This window comes from Scyliorhinus canicula, chromosome 11, assembly GCF_902713615.1.
Source record: "Scyliorhinus canicula chromosome 11, sScyCan1.1, whole genome shotgun sequence".
Lineage (NCBI taxonomy): Eukaryota > Metazoa > Chordata > Chondrichthyes > Carcharhiniformes > Scyliorhinidae > Scyliorhinus > Scyliorhinus canicula.
This window is the reverse complement of record NC_052156.1, coordinates 36,873,806-36,896,146: the sequence shown is the minus strand read 5'-3', so window position 1 is coordinate 36,896,146 and position 22,341 is coordinate 36,873,806. Positions and strand designations below refer to the sequence as shown.

The window sequence follows — 22,341 nt, the reverse complement described above, 5'->3', positions numbered from 1 at the left end:
CCGCGAAACATCCCGCTAAATGTGCCTGAAACGGGTCTTGGGTTTTGTTCCACCGTGCCCACTATATCTCAGATATTTATATATTCAACTGTGTACAATTATTCTTGCATCCCTCATATTCTTTTATTTTTCATTCATGAAGCTATTTATGTACCTATCTAACACTGACCACTATCTCAAATCATAGATCATAGAATCTACAGTGCAGAAGGAGGCCATTCGGCCCATCAGGTCTGCACCGGCTCTTGGAAAGAGCACCCTACCCAAGGTCAGCACCCATCCCCATAACCCAGCAAACCCACCCAACACGAAGGGCAATTTTTGGACACTAAGGGCAATTTATCATGGCCAATCCACCTAACCTGCACATCTTTGGACTGTGGGAGGAAAACGGAGCACCCGGTGGAAACCCACGCACACACAGGGAGGATGTGCAGATTCCGCACAGACAGTAACCCAAGCCGGAATCGAGCCTGGGACCCTGGAGCTGTGAAGCAATTGTGCTATCCACAATGCTACCATGCTGCCCCCACAATGCTACCCTGCTGCCCAATTAATACATTTTATGGTTCACCACTCATTACAATATTTTCCCAACTGACCTGGTACTTGTCTGTGTGGGCCTCCAGTTGCTAAGCAACAGCTTAGTTTTTCTTTAAACCCCGTTTGCTTTTATGTCATAAAACCCTCTGAACCAACCTTGGTGCGGGTTGACGGTCTTGTTGCACCCAATGAGAATCCATATGGGCCGGTTGGACCGCAGGAGAGACCCAAATGGGGAACCATGCTGGGATCCGAGTGGTTTGCAATCTAACCGGCTCACTCCCATTTGCGGGTCATGGATCCCATCCAAGTGTGGCGAGAAACCAATAATCATCAATTAAGAGCAATCTCCATCTCATTAATGAGATGGACGCCCTATCTAATGGTCTCCGGGGATCTAATCGGCGAGGTCATGCGGGTGCTGATTAGCACTCCTTTTCAAAATGGGAACCTAACGCAATGGCGAGAAGAGAAGGTGAGTAGCCATCTTCGTTTTCAAGCAAACAGCCCAGGGGCACGGGTGATGCTGCCCCATTGCTCAGGGTGGGGGGGGGGGGGGGGTGAAGGCGGGGGGGAGAACGGGCCAGGTCAGGGGCAGGGCGACATCGGTCAGGGGTGACCCCAGGGCTCAGGGGGAGGAGGGGGGGGGGCACGGTCAGGAGCTCAGCGCCTGCTGGTCACACAGGCCATACCCCGAATTATGGAGATCCATAACAGCTGCTGCCTGTCTGCCACCAAAGACTTCCAGGACAGAGGCATCTTTGTGGTTCAATGCTGAAGGTCACTGTAACTCCTTCTGATTGTGAGCAGCCTCCGCTGCACAGTTGAAGATTATTGCTAATAAGGAATTGGCATTGTCAGTTATGTGAGCATTGCACAGCTCTCAAGTGGTTTCTCGGGGGTACATGTGCCATGTCTCAGATGAGGTTGCCTCGCATCCCAATCAAACTGTGTTGCCGGCACGCTTTGCCTGAATCCTGGAGGTGCCTGAACAACAGAGGCAGCAGCCAACAATCAAACACACAAGAGCCGTGCCTCAGTACTGTGGATTACCCCGCAACCAGAGGGTGAGCCTGTGGGTATGGGGAGGGGGGTGGGGGGGGGGGGGGGGGTTGTACCTGAGCACGGTCTCCCTAATGTTCCTGTCAGGGGTCTGGGGGCTTCCATTGTGGGGCGGGTTTGCGAGCTGGGTCTCCCCAGCACAACTTAGTATGGCATTCTGAGAGAAGACATGACACGGGGGAGGCTTGGGGTTCTAAGTGTCCCGGGGTGGCAGCCCGTGATTGTTGATCTCTCCCTCTCTCATTCCTCACAGATTTAACAGAATGGATGGTCTTGTGGACTCCGCAGTGGAAGCCCTCGCGGTGCTGGTGGCAGCCCAGGCAGCCAGCCGCCGGAGAAGGCGGCAGCAGCTTCGACGCAGGCTCAAGGCAGCCCCACATGTCAACAGGGGGCCGCCGCACACCCTGCAGACCCAGCCGCACATTAGGCTGGGGAGAATCCCAGAGGGGATGCCCGTGACAGGCCAACATGCCATTGCTCATTCGAGCAGATGACTGACAGCATGTGCTGCAGGAAGCTCTGTCTGAGCAAGGAGACAGTGCGGACTTGGCTCCCCGTGGGAGGAGGAAAATACCTGCTCCCTGCGGTCGTGGAGATCACCACAGCCCTGACCTTTTATGCTACTGGTTCACACCAGGGCTCGAGCAGGAACTTGTGTGGCGTTTCACAAGCAACAACCTACAAGTACATCAGTGAAGTCATGGATGTCCTGTATGCTGGGGCAGCAGACGTTATAAACTTTGAGCTAGACCAAGCCCATCAGGATGCTGGACAACAGGATTTGCCCATGCCCATGCATTATGTCACCAGCGTCACAACGTCAGAAGACTCAGACCACACCCACTTAAAGGGAAACTGTCCAAAAATTAAAAATAAAAAGTTTTAAACCTACAAAACCCTCGAAAGGCAGAACAATCCCTGAACTACAACCAGCAGTTGAAGATAACTTTCGCAGCACCACGGAACAAGCAATTTGCAGCATAAAAAGTGAAGAACACATTAACAAATCCAAAACTGAAGAAGATGATTTGTTAATTAAAAGTGAAGAGCTCAATAACAAATCCAAAACCAAAGATGATTTGTTTATCAAAGAATACTATTCAGACATGGCTGAGTTATTCGGATATGATGATTATAGCATCAGCAACATGGTTGAAAAGCTCAATATGACTCTACTCATTGTCGATTAACCCAATACTATGATGGAATGGCAGATCGTTGATACATTGGATGACAGCAACCTTTCAATTCGGCAAGAAGAAAACAACGTCACACAGAGAGTACTGACCGACTCCGTTAAGAGAGCACTGATTGACTCCACAGAGAGCACTGCATGACTCACAGAGAGCGATGAAAAACTCCACAGAGAGCGTGATGGAAGCCTTCACAGAGAGATCGATGACAATCCAGAATGGAAGCAATTAAAGACTCCAGAGCAACAACTATGCATGAAGAAGACTATAAAGGTCCATCCACCTTAATTGAACAACTAGAAGAAGGCTATAAAAGTCTACCCAGATCATACAATCAACAGCAAGACAATGAAAGTCTGCCCACTGTATGTGAGAATAGTGACAATGTGATCACAATCAACATACAAGATGTGTAAGATCATAGCGAGACTAACAGATCTCAGCTCGACTGTACAGAAGCACTCAACAATCAAAGTAAAACTACTCCTGAGTCCAGTGAGACCCCACCAATTAAAACCTCATCTACTCTTGACAACCTACAAGAAACTGAAATCTTGACGATGTTGACTCCAGAAGAGGAGCACCAAGAGATCAAAGATGAACAGATCAACCAGAAATGACTCCAGAAGAGGAGCACCAACAAACCTCAAACCATAAAGCTCAATGAAACATCAGATACCACAAAGGATACTAATACAGAAAAGTTTAAGAATGACTCAAATTATCCACCAGGAACAGTCATTTAGCATAACAACAACAAAAACAACAACAAAAACAACAAGAGAAACAACAAGAGAAACAGTTACAGAACAGTCCCAAACAATGGCAAGAGTACAAACATAACATGGACGTTGCTCACGCAAAATAAATGTCATGCCAATGAATTTCACAAATTCATATTTGCTCCAAGACAAAGAAGCAACATTGTTTTTAAGGCAGATGACATACAGAATCGATACCACAAGCACAAGAAAAAGACCAAGTCAGACAACAAAAGTGATTCAACCATTCAAATACTCGATGATGACTTGTTGGTACTTCAACATCACCACCTCGTACACTGAGAGATCTTTATGCTGGGGTGGGGATGAGGTGTCAGCCACCGATTTGTTGGGGGGAGGAGGGGGCGCCGAAAGAGATCAAGGTGGTGGCAGGCAGGATTGGTGCCAGGGGGTGTTATATTTTAATTACTTATCTAAAATATATATATTACTCTTGAATCCACCAAGATGATAAAATGACCAATAGTCTTCTTGTTGAAAGATGAACTATTTAATGAGTAATAAAATAATAAACTGTGAGTCATTTTACTCAATACTAAACTAACAAGAAAGAATTGAAGTACAATACAGATAACCATATAACCATTATAAAAAACTAGTTCTCACTTCTCTCACTCTAGCTATTCTATGTCTTGCTTGTTCACTGTTCTGAATCACATCATTATCTGACTTTAAAAAGGCAGGAAATCAGTTCTTACAGTATCTGACTGTGAGCCATCTAGTGTTGAAATGACTGTGCTACATTTACATACATTGATCATGTATATTTATTTCTGAAAATCACTACATCCCCCTTCCTCTTTAACATTTTCTTTGAAATATTTGAAAAGAAAATTTACATAAGAAATGCAGCGTAAACAGTATACAGTAATCACTAGATTATTGAAAATGTTCACAAATTCAGATGATTGGGTTTTCTTCTCCTTGTCGATCTTCTCAACTTCAAAGGTGATAAAGAATTCTCCAGTTTGTTGTGAATCAGTACATTGGATTACATTCTTCTTTCAAGTTGTTTGGAAACAGTCTGGTTCAAATCAAGATCTGGAAAAACGTTGACAGTATCTTTGACTTGAAGTAGATCTCTTCTATTTCTTCTTAGAACAGTTCCATCAGAAGTTCTGATCAGATAAGATCTTGGTAAGAATTGCCTAATTATGTGAGCTTTGTCAGAATAACCTCCTTCAGGAAGTCTGAATCTAACTATATCATCATCAGAAAGAGTAGACAGTTCTTTCGAATGTTGATCGAAATATCTTTTCTGACTCATTTTCTGTTGTTGCATTCTTTTAAAAAGATTTTGTTGTTCTTGATCAGGAAAGTGTAATTGAGGTAATATTGTTCTCAACACTGTTGTACAACATTTGAGATGGAGATAAGCCTGTTGATAGAGGAGATGTTCTGTAATTGAGTAAAGCCAAGTAAAAATCAGAATCAGATTCTTTAGATTTGCTAAGTAGCTTCATGATGTGAACACCATTCCCTGCTTTTCCATTTGATTGCGGAAAGTGTGGATTTGAAGTAACATGTTGAAAATTGTATTTCAATGAGAAATCATGCCATTCATGACTTGAACAACAAGGGCATTGCCAGACAATACGATACTGGGAATACCATGTCTGGCAAAAATCTCCTTGCATGCCTTTATGACATTGTTGGATGTGAAGTCGTTCAGTCTCTCTATCTCAGGAAAATTGGAAAAATAGTCAATGCTTACAAGTCTTTTCCAAAAAAGTGAAAAAGATCAGCACCAACCTTGATCCATGGTGATGTTACGAGATCATGTGGTCGCGGTGGTTCTTTGCATTGTTGACTTTGATGGGATTGACATGTTGAACACGACGAGATTATGTCCCACAATATCATTGTTGATACCAGGCCAATAAATAGACATTCTGGCACATCTTCTACATTTTTCAATGCCTAGATGACCCTCATGTAATCTCAACAGCATTTCAGAAGATGCCTTGTGGATTTGCAATGCGATCGTGTCTCAGCAGTATACACCTACAATAGTCAGCTCTGACTAAATGGATTGATATTGTGGACAATTGCCTTTGGGCCATCCTTCTTGAAGATGTTTCATATCTTTCATCAACGTGGTATTTTTCTGTGTCTCAATGTGAATTTGCTGAAATTTTACATCTGATACAGGAAGTAATTCTTTGAATAGCTGCAAATGTGAATCAACATCATTGATGGATTCTTCTTGGAGAATGCCAGTGTTGACTGACCTAGATAAAGTATCAGCAATTACTAATGCGTTACCTGGTGTCTACTTCAGTCTGAAGTCATATCTTCTCAATTTCATCATTAAACGTTGAAGTCTGTGAGTCATGTCATTTAAGTTTTGTTCTATGATGTGTACTAATGGACAATGGTCAGTTTCCATGTGAACTTGGGTAAACCATATATGTACTCATGGAATTTGGAAATCCCCGTGACTAACCCTAGACACTCTTTTTCGATTTGGGCATACTACACTCAGTGTCAGTCATCGATCTTGACGCATAGGCAATGGGAACCGAATTATCAAAATGGTCTTGTTGCAGTAAAACAGCACCAATGCCATTTTTACTTGCATCAGTTGAAACTTTGGTTGGTTTTGTGGGATCAAGGAATGATAAGCATGGAGCTTGTATCAATTGTTGTTTCAAATCAGTCCGTTCTGCATGTTCAGTATGTTTGTCAGTCCAGATGAATTCTGTGTTCTTTCTGATCAATTGACGTAGAGAAGTTGTTCTGGCGGATAGATTTGAAATGAACTTTCCTAGAAAGTGGACAAATCCAAGGAAGCATAAGACAGCCTTCTTATTTTTGGGAATTTGCACTGCTTTGATTGCTTGCACTTTATCTTGATCTGGTTGAATGCCTTCATTTGTTATGTTGTCACCTAGGAATTTTAAAGATGAGGCTGCAAACATGCACTTGGACTTGTTTAACTTTAAACCATAGTTATCAATTCTTTGGAAAACCTCCTGAAGACACTTGATATGCTCTTCAGGTGTTGTTGATCAGACGATTATGTTGTCAACATAAACCCAAACTCTTTCTATGTTCTCGGTCGCTGTTCCATTGTTCTGTGAAAAATTTCAGAAGCAGATATGATCCCAAAAGGCATCCTATAGAAGTACCTTCCAAAATGTATATCAAAAGTACAAAGAAATTTGCTAGAGTCTTCGAACTGCATCTGCCAAAATCCTTGAGAGCATCAAGCTTGGTAAATATTTTAGCGTTTGCCATCTCAGCTGTGATATCTTCTTTCTTTGGTATTGGATAATGCTCTCTCTTGATACTTTTATTGAGATCTTTTGGGTCCATACAGATTCTTATTTCACCTGGAGGTTTCTTTACACAGACTAGGGAGCTTACCCAGTCAGTAGGTTGAGTAACCTTCGAGATTATTCCTTGAGTTTGAAGTCTTGACAATTCAGCTTTCAGTCGATCTTTAAGTGGAGCAGGAACACGTCGAGGTGGATGGATTACCGACTTGGCATCCTTTTTCAGTTGGATTTTGTACTGAAAAGGTAACGTGCCCATACCTTGAAAAACATTTGTGTATTGCTGTAAGAGATGCTGAATATCATCATTCAGTGTACTTGATTGACAGGTATTCATGAAGATTCTCTGTATGAGTTGCAAATCTTTGCATGCTTGTGCTCCAAATAATGATGAACGAGTATCATTGACAATCTCGAACCTTACTTGTTGTTGAATGTCTCGGTTTGTGACACTTAGGTTGCAGAATCCATGTGAAAAAATGGGGTTGCCATTGTAATCACACAATGAGCATTCTGGAGGAAGCATTTCATAATGACTCTTGATCTTGGACAGGTCCTTGGAATTCAAAAGATTCGCCGAGGCGCCGGTATCCAATTTCAAAGTGATTAGAATTGTGTTAACATACGCAGCAGTCATCCACTCATTGCTGACTATGTTAACTTTTTGTTGTTCCATTGCTTCATTATTTTAAGATGATCCTTGCTTGCTTGTAGATCATACTTGATGGATGAATCAACTACATCAACGAAGAAAGTGAGAAAATACCGTCATCTTCCGTGAAATCTTCTTGAGTGTTGATTTCTTCTGTTTTGTCCACAGCTCATAATTTGTGATACTTTTTATGTGTAGGACGAATGTATTTAGCAGTTGATTGATGCTGTGAAGCATAACGGGTGAGTTTCTGACATTTTAAACATTGTTTGCCAAAAGCTGGACGATTCCCCTTTAAGTGGGCATTACCACTTCTGTGACACGTAATTACGTTGTTGTCATGATGTAATTGTGACGTACACGCATGCGCAGACTTCTTCTTGAATGTCTCGCCTTTTGGTGCGTGGTGCGCATGTGCAGAGCTCGTAAATGCTTGCAGAGGATAGCTTCCGTTCCTTACAGATTTCTGCTTTGCTTGCGCTACCATTTAAATTTTCTCTGCCTCGTGGTTGAGATTCGCGCTTTTTCAAAGTTGCGATGAATGCTACAGTCTAATAGTTGAATCCGTTTGTTCTTTTTTCTTTTTTTCTTTTCTATGCTAAATCTTTGTTAGTCTTTCTTAAAAGATTTATAACTCGCTGGTACCATGTTATATTTTAAATAATGTCTTATCTAAAATATATATATGACTCTTGAATCCATAAAATAACCAATAGTTCATGTGGCGGACTATGGAAGGGTGATGGCTAGTCGACGGGGGAGGGGGGCAGGTGGCCCTCCAATCCGGCTGATCACCTGGAATGTGAGGGGACTGAATGGGCCGGTCAAACGGTCCCGCGTGTTCACGCACTCGAGGGGGCTGAAGGCGGACGTGGCTATGCTTCTGGAGACGCACCTGAAAGTGGCGGATCAGGTCAGGTTGAGGAAGGGGTGGGTGGGCCAAGTGTTTCATTCGGGGCTGGATGCAAAATACCAGGGGGGTAGCGATCCTAGTGGGGAAGAGGGTGTTGTTTGAGGCGTTGAGTGTGGTGGCAGACAGCAGCGGGAGGTACGTGATAGTGAGCGGCAAGCTGCAAGGGGAGCGGGTGGTGCTGGTCAATGTATATGCCCCAAATTGGGATGATGCGGGTTTCATGCGGCGCCTGTTGGGCCGGATTCCAGATTTGGAGGTGGGGGGCCTGATAATGGGGCGGGATTTCAACACGGTGCTGGATCCGCCACTGGATCGATCCAGTTCCAGGACGGGAAGGAGGCCTGCGGCGGCTAAGGTGCTGAGGGGGTTTATGGACCAGATGGGAGGGGTGGATCCTTGGAGGTTCGCGAGGCCGAGGACCAGGGAATTTTCATACTTCTCCCATGTGCATAATGCCTACTCCCGGATCGACTTCTTTGTTTTGAGTAGGGCGCTGATTGCGGGGGTAGTAGACGCTGAGTACTCGGCGATAGCCATTTCTGACCATGCCCCGCATTGGGTGGACCTCGAGCTGGGGGAGGAGAGGGACCAGTGCCCGTTGTGGCGCATGGAGGTGGGGCTGCTGGCGGACGAGGATGTGAGGGGGCGGGTTCGAGGATGCATCGAGAGGTACCTGGAGGCCAACGATAATGGGGAGGTCCGAGTGGTGACGATCTGGGAGGCGCTGAAGGCGGTGGTTCGGGGGGAGTTGATTTCCATTCGGGCCCACAGGGCGAGAGGGGAGCAGAGAGAAAGGGAAAGATTGGTGGCGGAGATGGTGAGGGTGGACAGGTGGTACGTGGGGGTTCCGGAGGAGGGATTGCTGAGGGAGCGGCGCAGCCTTCATGCTGAGTTCGAGGCACAATGGAGAAAGGCTCAGGGTGCGGTGTACGAATATGGGGAGAAGGCGAGTAGGATGCTGGCACACCAGCTCCATAAGCGGGATGCGGCCAGGGAGATTGGTGGAGTTAAGGACTGGGGAGGAAATGTGGTGCGGAGGGGGGTAGACATTAATGGGGTCTTCAGGGACTTTTATGAGAGACTATATTGGTCTGAACCTCCGGCGGAGAAGGGGGGGATGGGCCACTTTTTGGACCGGCTGAGATTCCCGAGGGTGGAAGAGGGACGGGTGGAGGGTCTGGGGGCGCCAGTTGAGGTTGAGGAGCTGGTTAAAGGGATAGGGAACATGCAGTCAGGGAAGGCACCGGGGCCAGATGGGTTCCCGGTTGAATTTTACAAGGCGTATGCAGACCTGCTGGGCCCCCTGTTGGTTAGGACCTTCAACGAGGCGAGGGAGGGGGGGGGGCTTTTCCCCTTGACGATGTCTCGGGCACTGATCTCCTTGATCCTTAAGCGAGACAAGGATCCCCTGCAGTGTGGGTCATACAGGCCGATCTCACTCCTGAATGTGGATGCCAAGTTGTTGGCAAAGATCTTAGCCACGAGGATAGAAGATCGTGTGCCGCAGGTTATCCACGAGGATCAAATGGGGTTTGTGAAGGGGAGGCAGCTGAACGCCAATATACGGAGGCTCTTGAACGTTATTATGATGCCGGCGGTGGAACGGGAGGCGGGGATAGTGGTGGCGCTAGATGCGGAGAAGGCCTTTGATAGGGTCGAGTGGGGGTACTTGTGGGAGGTGCTGGAAAGGTTCGGGTTTGGGGAGGGATTTGTCAGTTGGGTGAGGCTGTTGTATGAGGCCTCGATGGTGAGTGTGGCCACGAATAAGAGGTCGGAGTATTTTCAACTATACCGAAGGACGAGGCAAGGGTGTCCCCCCCTACTTTTTGCGCTGGCAATTGAACCCCTGGCTATGGCGCTGAGGGAGTCGGGGGATTGGAGGGGGCTGGTCCGGGGTGGGGAGGAGCAGCAGGTGTTGCTCTATGAGGATGACCTATTGTTGTATGTGGCGGACCCGGTGGGGGAATGCCGATGGTGAGGGGGATTCTCTGGGAATTTGGGGATTTCTCAGGGTATAAGCTTAACTTTGGGAAAAGCGAGCTGTTTATGGTACACCCTGGGGACCAGGAGGGGGGGATTGGGAGGCTCCCACTGAAAAGGGCGGAGAGGAGCTTCAGGTACTTGGGGGTTCAGGTGGCCAGGAGCTGGGGAGCCTTGCATAAACTAAACCTCAAAAGGCTGGTGGAGCAAATGGAGGAGGAGCTGCCGCTGACTTTGGCGGGTAGGGTGCAGTCAGTCAAGATGACGGTGCTCCCGAGGTTTCTATTCCTGTTCCAGTGCCTCCCCATCCTTATCCTGAAGGCCTTTTTCAGGCGGGTTAACAGGAGCATTACGGGGTTTGTGTGGGCACACGGGACTCCAAGGGTGAGACGGGTGTTCTTGGAGCGGGGCAGGGATTGGGGGGGGGGGGGGGGGGGGCTGGCGTTGCCCAACCTCTGTGGGTATTATTGGGCTGCCAATGCAGCGATGGTGCGTAAGTGGGTAATGGACGGGGAGGGGGCGGCATGGAAGAGGCTGGAGATGGCATCCTGTGTGGGTACAAGCCTGGAAGCGCTTGCAACGGCACCGCTGCCGCTCCCTCCGACGAGGTATACCATGAGCCCGGTGGTGGCAGCTACCCTCAAGATTTGGGGGCAATGGAGGCGGCACAGGGGGGAGGTGGGGGCCTCAATGGGGTCCCCGATACTGGGGAACCACCGGTTTGTTCCGGGGAGAATTGATGGCGGGTTCCTGAGTTGGCACAGGGCAGGTGTCAGGAGGCTGGGGGACCTGTTCATAGACGGGAAGTTTGCGCCTAGGTGAGCTGGAAGGGAAGTTCAGGCTCCCCCCGGGAAACACCTTTAGGTACATGCAAGTAAGGGCGTTTGACCTCGACTTTCTGGCTCAACGATAGGGTACGGAGACAGTAGCAGCAGCAACCCGGGGGGGGGGAGTGGGGGGGGAACGGGGAGGGAAAAGGGGGGGGGGGGCAGTTAATCATCATCATCGTCATCGATTGGGACAAAGATGTCGTGTTCCTCCAGAAGCGAGGCAAAGCTCTTGCTGATCTGAGTGCCCATGTACAGAAACGGGATGACCACAGCAAAGACTTTTATGAGGCCAAAGGAAGTCTTGACGGGCCTGGGTAAAATGGCTCCCGATTTCATTTATTTTTAAGTTCTTTTGTTGTTCATTGGGGTTGGGGGGGGGGGGGGGGGGGGGGGGTGGGGGGATGTGATACATGCGTCGATACGGTCTGGGGGGTGTTACAGTTATTATGGGTTATTTTGTTGCATTTCATTGTTTGTCGTTATGTTTTATATTTTCTGTAAAAAATTCCAAAGAAAGTAAGGGCATTTGTCAGGCGGCAGCTGGCGGGGATCCCCCTGCTGCCGCCGCTTGGGGTCCAAGACAGGGTGCTCTCCGGGGTATGGGTTGGAGAGGGGAGGATCTCGGAAGTGTACCAGGTGATGCAGGAGGTAGACGAGGCCTCGGTGGAGGAGCTGAAAGATAAATGGGAGGAGGAGCTGTGTGAGGAGATTAAGGAGGGGACGTGGGCGGATGCCCTAGAAAGGGTGAACTCCTCCTCTTTGTGTGCGAGGCTTAGCCTCATACAGTTTAAGGTACTGCATAGGGCTCATATGACCGGGACAAGGATGAGCCGGTTTTTTGGGACCGAGGACAGGTGTATTAGGTGCTCAGGGAGTCCAGCAAACCATGTCCACATGTTCTGGGCATGCCCAGCGCTGGGGGAATTTTGGAAGGGTGTAGCATGGACGGTATCGAGGGTGGTAGGATCCAGGGTCAATCCAGGCTGGGGACTCGCAATATTTGGGGTTGCAGTGGAGCTGGGAGTGCAGGAGGCGAAAGAGGCCGGTGTTCTGGCCTTTGCGTCCCTAGCAGCCCGGCGGAGGATTCTTCTTCAGTGGAAGGATGCGAGGCCCCCAAGCGTGGAGGCCTGGGTCAACGATATGGCGGGGTTTAGTAAATTGGAGAGGGTAAAATTTGGCCTTAGGGGATCTTTTATATTTACGGCCGGGGGGGGGGGGTCTGTTTTTTTTTGTTCTTAGAATTTTCTGTTATTGTTTTCTTTTTTGTGAAAATGTGAAAATTTTAATTAAAATTATTTTAAAAAAAATAACCAATAGTTTTCTTGTTGAAAGATGAACTATTTAATGAGTAATAAAATAATAAACTGTGAGTCCTTTTACTCAATACTAAACTAACAATAAAGAATTAAAGTACAACACAAATCACTATATAACTATACACTATTATAACAAACTAGTTCTAAATTCTTTCATTCTAGCTATTCTATGTCTTGCATGTTCACTGTTCTGACCATCATCAACTGACTTACAAAAGGCAGGAAACCAGTTCTTACAGTATCTGACTGTGAGTCATCTAGTGTTGAAATGACAACTACATTTACATACATTGATCATGAATATTGATATCTGAATATCACTGATGTACCATCAATTGAACGCGAGACGAGTTGCTGAACAAAAGTATGGCTTTAATCTACTAGATGTTAGCCCTGCGGTCGATTACAGTACAAGGACTACCGCCGGGAGTACTGGTTATTTATACCCCGCCCTGGAGGCGGGGTTAACTCAGACCAATCGGGTAGCCGTCACATGACTGGTCTCAACCAACCAGTCGAGAGGCACATGACCGACCAGGGCCAATGGTAAGCCGGTGTTCTGCACCAATGGCAGGCAGCTATGCTAATAATACCACCACAATCACTACAGGGGGTTGGTGTCAACTTATCCATGTGGCTTGTTGGAGGTTGTTGGTCTTCCTGCACTGTGCGATGGTCCTCCTGGTCAGCTGCCTGCACTCGTGGCCACTGCCACTGGCTCCCAGGAGGCATTGGCAGGCTGTGGCTGGTCCTCTGACCCTCTTGGGGGAACAGGATGTCCAGTCTTGCATCCACGGCGTCCAGCAGCCTGACAACATTGGCAACCCTGAAATGTGGAGCAGGCCTATATGGTGGAATGGCTGTGTGCTGATTGGAGTGTGTTCGGAAGGATCATTTGTGTGCATCTCCCCTTTTTTAGCAGGAGCTGTCGGGCGGGGTCCAGGCGAATCAGATGACGGAATAGCCAGGTCACGGTGTCACCGGGTTGGCCGTCGGGGAGCTCGCTCTAAATGTCGGAAAGACCAAGGAACTCATTATCGACTTCAGGAAGCGTAGCATGACACACACTCCCGTCTGCATCAATGGCTCCGATGTAGAGATGGTCGATAGCTTTACGTTCCTGGGGGTCACCATCACCAACAGTCTGTCGTAGTCCACTCAGATGCAACAGTCAAGAAAGCCCAACAAAGTCTCTACTTCTTACGGAAGCTGAAGAAATTTGGCATGTTTGCATCAACTCTCACAAGCTTCGGCAGATGTGCGATAGAGAGCATCCTATCCGTCTGCATCACAGCCTGGTATGGCAGCTGCTCGGTCCAAGATCACAAGAAACTTGCACGGTAGCATTGTGGATAGCACAATTGCTTCACAGCTCCAGGGTCCCAGGTTCGATTCCAGCTTGGGTCACTGTCTGTGCGGAGTCTGCACGTCCTCCCCGTGTGTGCGTGGGTTTCCTCCGGGTGCTCCGGTTTCCTCCCACAGTCCAAAGATGTGCAGGTTAGGTGGATTGGCCATGATAAATTGCCCTTAGTGTTAGGTGGGGTTACTGGGTTATGGGGATAGGGTGGAGGTGTTGACCTTGGGTAGGGTGCTCTTTCCATGAGCCGGTGCAGACTTGATGGGCTGAATGGCCTCCTTCTGCACTGTAAATTCTGTGGTAAACTGCAGAGTGTGGTGAACTCAGCCCAACGCATCACAAAAGCTTGCTCACATTGATTCTGTATGCACCTCCCGCTGCCTCAGGAAGGCAGACAACATTATCAGAGAGCCCTCCCACCCAGGCATTGCCTTCTTCCAGACCCTCCCTTCAGGCAGAAGGTACAGAAGTCTGAAGACCTGCACATCCAGACATAGGAACAGCTTCTTCCCCACAGCTACAACGACTCCCCCTTGGGCTGATCTGTTCCCTGGAAGAACACTATTCACAATGTCCATTTGCTGCTCTTGCTCATCTATTTGTGTTGTTTGGCCCCATGTTCCGCACTGTAACCAATCACTGATGTACCATTTGTCAATGTTCTCTGTTGATTATTCTTTTGTCTACTTTGTACGTACTGCGTACGTTCCCTCAGCTGCAGAAAAATACTTTTCACTGTACTTCGGTACATGTGAGAATAAATCAAATCAAATCAAATCAAATCCTTGGAAATCGCACTTGATACAGTACTTCAAACTTTTCCTGTTAAATTGCGCCCCTTAAGATATTAACCCTTTCTTAACACACAAATACAGAAACACAAAATTAAACTTACTTAAAGCTATGCCTTATTTCTAATACCCACAAAACAAATAAAAATGAATTAAAACTACCTCTCGCTCCTGTCAATGTCTATAACTTCAAGGAAAAACTGAGCACAAATGTGGAAATGATTAACTTCATGCTCTGTTGAAACTCCTATGATTCCATGATCAAAAATTGGTAGAACAGAAATAATATTTGAGTGTATAAGTTAGCAATGCAGTCAGTACTCAAGGAATATCTCTATCTGGTCCACGAGCTGGGTTTTAATGTAAACTATCACTGTGGACTTTTAATCAACTGGCTCACATTTAAAAACTAGGCAGGACACTCATTTAAAAAAAAACTGGCATATATTTTTGATATAATTAACAGTAATTAGACTTATTGCAGACACTAATTGACCTTTTTGACATATAAAAGTAATGTGTTGAAGGACTAACTGCCCTACTCCTTCTATTTTCCATGTTTCAATTAATTCCCCCATTAGAAGGATACAAACATACATACATACCTGGAAGGACTTGACAAATGTCCATAACAATGTGCGTATCCCCTCACCACGGCTCAGTAGTTTAACTAATCGCATTACACGGAAGAGACGGAAGAACGTAATGGAAATTCTGGAATTTTCCTCTGAACTCTAAAGGTAATTATACACAAAATCAATCAAAATCAATCCAAAAGAAAAAAATCAATAAATGCTTTTAAAAGATTGTAAGACACAACAAGAAGAACACAAGCAGAAAGGTAATCACAAAGGAAGTCAAGGTATGCCTCAATCACTTCCCCATATTTAACTGCATTGATCTGCATAGACACACTGTGATCTGGAAAAAATTCATGCGATAAAAGGTAAATTTTCAGAAAATTTATGTTTCCTATCAATTCCTTTGTTTTAAGTTTAAACCATCAATAGGAGTCTGAAACATAATTCTGAAAATTTATAATGTAAAATCAAACATAGTCTATTACACAATATTTATATTAAAGATGATTGACATTAGTAAATCAAAGACTGAAAGTCGGGAACAAATATCGGCTTGAAACTAAAAGAGGAAATTTACAAGAAAGAAAACATCCATGCAAGGTAAACACTGGGGAACACTTTTATATCTTACCCCAGATTCCCCTGTAGGGGGGCTCTCTGTTGGCTTTGCAAAAGGCTTTAGAAATGAATATTTAAATTAATAACCAAATAAAGTAATAACAACTTAAATTAGAAGCACTAAGATTTAAATAAGAAAGACCAGGCTAAACAAAAAATGAATGCATTAGCCACCTGGTGAAAAGGCAGGCAGCAGGTTGGTGGGACACGCCAGTTAGCTGCCAAAGATTCTGCTAGGAGGCTAGCCCATTCTGAGGACCAGACCTCATTTGCACCTGGCTGACAGACTGTCAATGGAAAGAACCTGTCAACACAAGGAAGCCAGGCTGGCTTCCACGCTCAACAGGTTCCTGGGATTGGGCAGCAGAGTGGCAGTGGCTCAGGCTGGAGTTGTGGAGCCTTGAGAAGCACTTAAGACAAAGGCTAGTGGGGGCATGAGTTGGCATGGATGGGACATGGGGAGTGGGTGGGGTGAATTGTGAAGTGTGAGGGATTTAGGACCTAATATTTAACAATACAATTGGGATAAAGTCCCGGAGAACTGAGGTGGGCCTTTTAAAATGCCTGCCTCAGCACTCGGCAGTGCCTGTGATCACATGCAATCTGCATCTGGCAGTGGTGGGCTCAACTCCATCTTGCATCCAGCCTTCCCCCCACTGAATGAAAATTGGGGTACTTTTTCCCCGCAGCGGGTGTACCAGGCTGGGAAATGTGTTACGCAAGTCTCAGGAGCAGAGTTACAGCCTCAAATTCCCAATAAAGAAATAATTATTTCCATTCAGAAAACATAGGCCCTTCATAAAGAAGAACATGTGGTACGTTATATCCTTAGAGATGGCCATTTTTGGGACTCTCAGCAGTCCTTAAGAGGAGATGCTAATTAAGCCCAAACGGTAAGCCCAGGGTCCTGCCGGTATGGCGGGGAACAGGAAAATCAGGGCAGGAGGAAAGGAAACCCGGATGGGGAGAACTACCTTGGAGGTGACTTCTAATGGAAGCAGATACCCAAATAGGGAACCCAACTCCCACCAGTTACCCAGGCTTGGTTATTTGTTGCTGGTCATCCCTTGTCCTATGTCCCTGCCATTTAGGGTAATGACCACTGACCACTCACTCCACCAACTATATTCTGCTGATTGCACCTGTTTCCCCATGACCAAATACCTCTCTGTGCCATTCAGCCTTTGACAGAGCCCAGCTAATTTGTTGGTATGGCCATGTCTAGCTCCTCATGTATCCACCTCCATTCACTTAGTCTGCTCATGCAGCTCAGCACACCTATAAAAATCATATTACCCCACTTCAATGAATTCTTCATGAACTCTATCCTTATTGGCATTCATCATGGATCAGGCACAAATGGGGGCCGCACTGTCATTGTCCTGCCTCTGACCTGGAGAACGTGGTTAACATTAGGAAACTAGCACTCCAACCAGTGCTGTCATTTTAGACCCCACCAACCTCTGTCCCCAACCCTGGTTAGGCACAGCACTGGTTAGAAGCACTGTCCCTTGTGCTTAGATCCAGTCTCAGAAAAGCATCAATCGCTACTTCAGTGTTACATTTCCATTTCCTAAAACATGCCTCTCTGAAAAAGATTGCTAATTTAATGCCAATTGGGTTGAGATGATCCAAATTCTTTTCACATAGGATCCTTACAATCAGTAAATACTGGGTACTTTCATCACATTAGTGCAGGCTGCATTCAAACCCAGCTCCCAGAGGTCAAAGGATAATATGTTAATGACCTACACCATATAGTCCATATACAAAGCTCGATTACGGTTTTCACTCACTTAAATTAATTATTTGACAATAAAACAAATAAAACAATACATGCACAATGTATTTATTAAAGCAGGTCCATGTAAGTATATTTTTATTTGTTACAACAATATCTAAAAATTACATATATCAGTAACACAAATGCAATCAAAACTATACACTGAAATTGTATTGATAAGATAAAGGGCTAGGTTACTGACCATGACATTCAACGGGTGACCCAAGGCCAACTATAATAATTAATTTGAATGTTATGAAAAAATTAGTATTTTTGCAGACAAAAGCTGCAATTACGCCTCCCCCCAAGCACCCACATTCTGTCACAGCAACTGATTGTATAAAACAATACTGGACATGGTGTTAAAATGGCTCCATGTCTCATGCGCAGGGTAATAATGGTGAAAATAGGGATAGGAAAAATTGTGATGAAGAGTGAGTTCAACAAATCCATGCAAATACAGCGTGGTGTCAATGCATGCAATTACCGGTGCCTAATGTTTAAAATGCTTTGGTGCTTTCAAAATGAACTATTATAATATGTCTAATATTTATAATAAAATTGAAAAATTCAAAATAACTTTCTTTTATGATAAATAACACATTTATAAAAATAATGGAGATCACTAAAACAAAACATGTACACTGTAAAAGAGTGAAAACGGAAAAGATGTAAGTATATTTGTAAAAGACTGTGCCAATTAACTTCTAAGAAAATTAAATTGTACAATAAGTTAAAGATTGAAGAACAGAATCTAAAAAATTCAACCTATACTGCAAAGTATAGTTAGTTAGTTCCTGTAAAATCAGACATCTAAATTTATTGGACTTACGGAATTTTACACCTCGTTAATAAAGCAGTTCCAATGTAGTTTTATCTACCATACCTAACTTTGCTTCATTGTATCAAAATGTTCTCCAACAATATTTATGGCAACTAATCTATAATTCAGTTGTGCAGATTAATGATCCACACATGGAAAAACAATAGTAGATGCATCCACATTGTTAGATTCAAAATATAAATAACTAGCTTTGCTATATCTGAAACAGAAATCTCATAGGAATGAAATAAGATAATGGCCCATAACTTCCTGGTTCCCCAGCGTTGCAATTAGTTGGGGACTAAGATTATACGCTGGGGAATCCCTCTAGGAGGTTCCCATTCCCAATTACCCAGCAATTGCCCAGAAGTGCTAACTTCCTCTGGACAATTGCACTGAGCTGGGAACCACCCGACAGAAGTGATTTAAATCACTAACTTTGGATAGTTCTGTCAGTTCTAGTCTGATAATCAGCCTGAGGTAAAAAAAAATCTCTTCTAATTCCAGAGTACCTATTTTAAAAAAACAGGGGGCAGCACGGTGGCACAGTTGGTTAGCCCTGCAGCCTCACGGCGCCAAGGTCCCAGGTTCGATCCCGGCTCCGGGTCACTGTCCGTGTGGAGTTTTCACATTCTCCCCATGTTTGTATGGGTTTCGCCCCCTCAACCCAAAGATGTTCAGGCCAGGTGGATTGGCGACGTTAAATTGTCCCTTATTTGGAAAAAAAAATTGGGTACTCTAAATTTATTTTTAAAAAACAGATCCTGCCCCACATGGGACACCCCCCCCCCCCCCCCCCCCACCCATGACTCCTAAAAGTACCGCCCCACACAGACGAGCCACCAGACGACAAACCACACCACCTCTACCCCTTCCCAGACTGAGCCTTTCCCCCCTTCCCAGTCTGAGCGCCTCCCCTCCGGTCTGACCCACACCACTCCTGGACTGATTTCCCCCACGCATCCCCCTCCTCCCCGACTGATACCCCTCTCCGGTCCAATCCCTGCTCCCTGGATCCTGGATGACCACCCCTCTCCGGTCCGTTCCCCCCGGACTGACCATCCTCTCTGGTCCAACATTTCCCCCACCCTCCGTAAATTGTTGTCTGAAACACTTACCTTTTAATTGTTCCTTTAAACACCTCCTATATAGCAACTCTCATAGAACCCCTACAGTTCAAAAGGAGGCCATTTTACCCATCGAGTCTACACCAACCCTACCTAGTCCCAATCCCCTGTTCCATTCCTGCAACCCCACCCTAAGGGCAAACTTAGCATGGCCAATGCACAAATCCTGTACATCTTTGGACTGTGAGAGGAAACTGGAGCAACTGGAAGAAACCCGAGGAGAATGTGCAAACTCCACATAGACAGCCACCCAAGGCCGGATTTGAACCCAGGTCCCTGTCGCTCTGAGGCAGCAGTGCTAACCACTGTGCCACCATGCCGCCCCAGGCCAACTAGTGCCATAAAAATGGGCATTTCTTACCTCTGTGTGTCCAAGTTACTCCATGCTGTGTAGGCTGGGGTGCGCTTCGCTGCTCCTATCTCACCCAGCCTGGATGAGGAAGGTTGGGTGAGATAGAGGCTTTGGAATCCCAGTGTGGGTAAGTCCATCAATGTGACAATCTGCTGGAGATTGCCACTCTGAGGAAGTTACAAGCAATTTAACTATGGTATTACACATCAAATCGTAAGTGAGCATTAATACAGTGAGCAGTAAAGCCAATCGAGCTCTATTTTCTGAGTGTCAATACGTAGAAGATTGATTTGGCATAGTGGTGTTAGGTATTATTATCAGTACTCATTACTTTTTAAAATTCATTCATGGGCAGTAATTGTTTATTGTCCATACCTAACTGCTCTTGAAAAGGTACTGGTGAGACACCTTCTTGAAGCACTGCAGGGAGTTCCAAGATTTTGACCCCTTGTCCTTCTGGATGGCTGTAGTCATGGTTGGAAGATGCTGCCGAAGAGGTCTTGATGGATTGCTGCTATGGATTTTCTAGGCAATAGATTTTTTTTACATAATACACTGCAGATACAGTGCACACATGATAGAGGGAGCGAATGTTTAAGGCAGTGGAATGGGGTGCTAATCAAGCCAGTTGCTTTATTCTGGATGATGACATATTCTTGATTGTGGTCAGAGCTGCATTCAACCACACACAGGGAGTATGGTAGCACAGTGGTGAGAACAGTTACTTCACAGCACCAGGGACCCGGGTTCAATTCCCGGCTTGGGTCACTGTCTGTGCGGAGTCTGCACGTTCTCCCCGTATCTGCTTGGTTTCCTCCGGCTGCTCCAGTTTCCTCCCACAAGTCCCGACAGACGTGCTATTAGGTGAATTGGACATTCTGAATTCTCCCTCAGTGTACCCGAAGAGGCCCGTAGTCTGGTGACTAGGGCATTTTCAGTAACTTCATTGTCGTGTTAATGCAAGCCTACTTGTAACTAAACAAGATTATTAGTATTCCATCATACTCCTGATCTGTGCCTTGTAGATGACATAAAAAGCTTCAGAAAGTTAAAAAGTTGACATCAAGGTAACTTTTGACCAAGTATGGTATTAATGGACCAGCCAAACTGGAGCAAATGAGAATCAAAGAGAAAACTCTCACTGGTTGGAGTCATACGTAACACAAAGGAAGATGGTTATGCTTGTTGGAGGCCAATCATTTCAGTCCCAATATATCACTACAGGAATTCCTCAGGGTAGCATCATAGGTCCAAACATCCAAATAACCTTCCTTTCATTTTAAGGCCAGAAGTCTTTCACTGATGACTGAATAATGCTCAGCACCATTCGTAACTTCTCAGATACTGAAGCAGTCCATTTCCAAATGTAGCAAGACCTGGACAATATCCAGGAGGGGGTGACAAGTGGCAAGTAACATTCGTGCTACATAAGTGCCAGGCAATGACCATCTACAGCAAGAGAGAATTCTAACCATCTCCCCTTTATAATAAATATTAGCATCGCTGAATCCCCCAATACCAAAATCCTGGGGGGTGAATATCAACCAGAAGCTGAAGTGGACTAGCCATATAAACACCATGGCTACAAGAGTAGGCCAGAGACTAGGAATTCCGTGGTGAGTAACTCATCACCTGACACTCGAACACCTTTATACCTTTCCCGGGACCTTGGGACTGTGAGTGCGAACCACTGTGCCACCCCAAGAAGGAATTAAATCCAAGTATGTTGAACAAGGGAACATAATTTCTATCTCACATCATTGCAACTGCCATTATTACACCATCCATCAAAGATTATGCTGATGTTCAATAATACCAACTGGTAATTTTATAATGGTATACATAATAGGTGGAGTTACTCTGCCTTTAGCTTGGCCTGTGGGGTGAGCATGCAGGAGGGTGGTGGAACGCCCTTGCCTTTCCAAGTCCCTGCAATTCAGTCAACAAAGCACAAATCAGGAGTGTGTGGAATATTCTCCACTTTCTGCAACAACACTCAAGGTTCTAAACTATTTAAGACAAAGCCACTTGCTTGACTGGCACCCCACCCACCACCTTTAACATTCTTTCCCATCACCAGCAGTGCACAGTGACAGAAATATGTACTATCTACAAGATCCACTGCAGCAATTCACCAAGGCACCTTCAACCGCACCTTCCAAGCTTGCAATCTCTACCACCTAGAAGGGCAAGGGCAGCAGATATGTGGGAACACCACCACTTGCAGGTTCTCCACCAAGACACACATCCACCATGACTTGGAACTATATTAGTGTTCCTTCACTGCTCTTGGATCAAAATCCTAGAACTCCTTTCCCAACAACAATGCTGATGTGCCAACACCACCTGGACAGTAGTGG

The 22,341-nt window shown here is 45.7% G+C and overlaps 2 protein-coding genes across 2 annotated transcripts in view; both read right to left on the bottom strand.

Moving 5' to 3' along the window:
- The window catches only part of LOC119973643 (voltage-dependent L-type calcium channel subunit alpha-1D-like), an 863,992-nt gene that overhangs the window by 160,770 nt on the left and 680,881 nt on the right, over positions 1–22,341 (bottom strand). Inside the window, exons 35-36 of the mRNA XM_038812023.1 lie at positions 15,910–15,954; positions 15,303–15,431 (exon numbers count right to left, since the gene is read on the bottom strand). Coding sequence (XP_038667951.1) covers positions 15,303–15,431; positions 15,910–15,954 — 174 coding nt within the window. The remainder of the gene's footprint in view (positions 1–15,302; positions 15,432–15,909; positions 15,955–22,341) is intronic.
- Positions 11,396–11,569, bottom strand: smdt1b (single-pass membrane protein with aspartate-rich tail 1b). Its single transcript, XM_038811995.1, has one exon. The coding sequence runs from the start codon at positions 11,567–11,569 to the stop codon at positions 11,396–11,398; it is 174 nt and encodes a 57-aa protein (XP_038667923.1).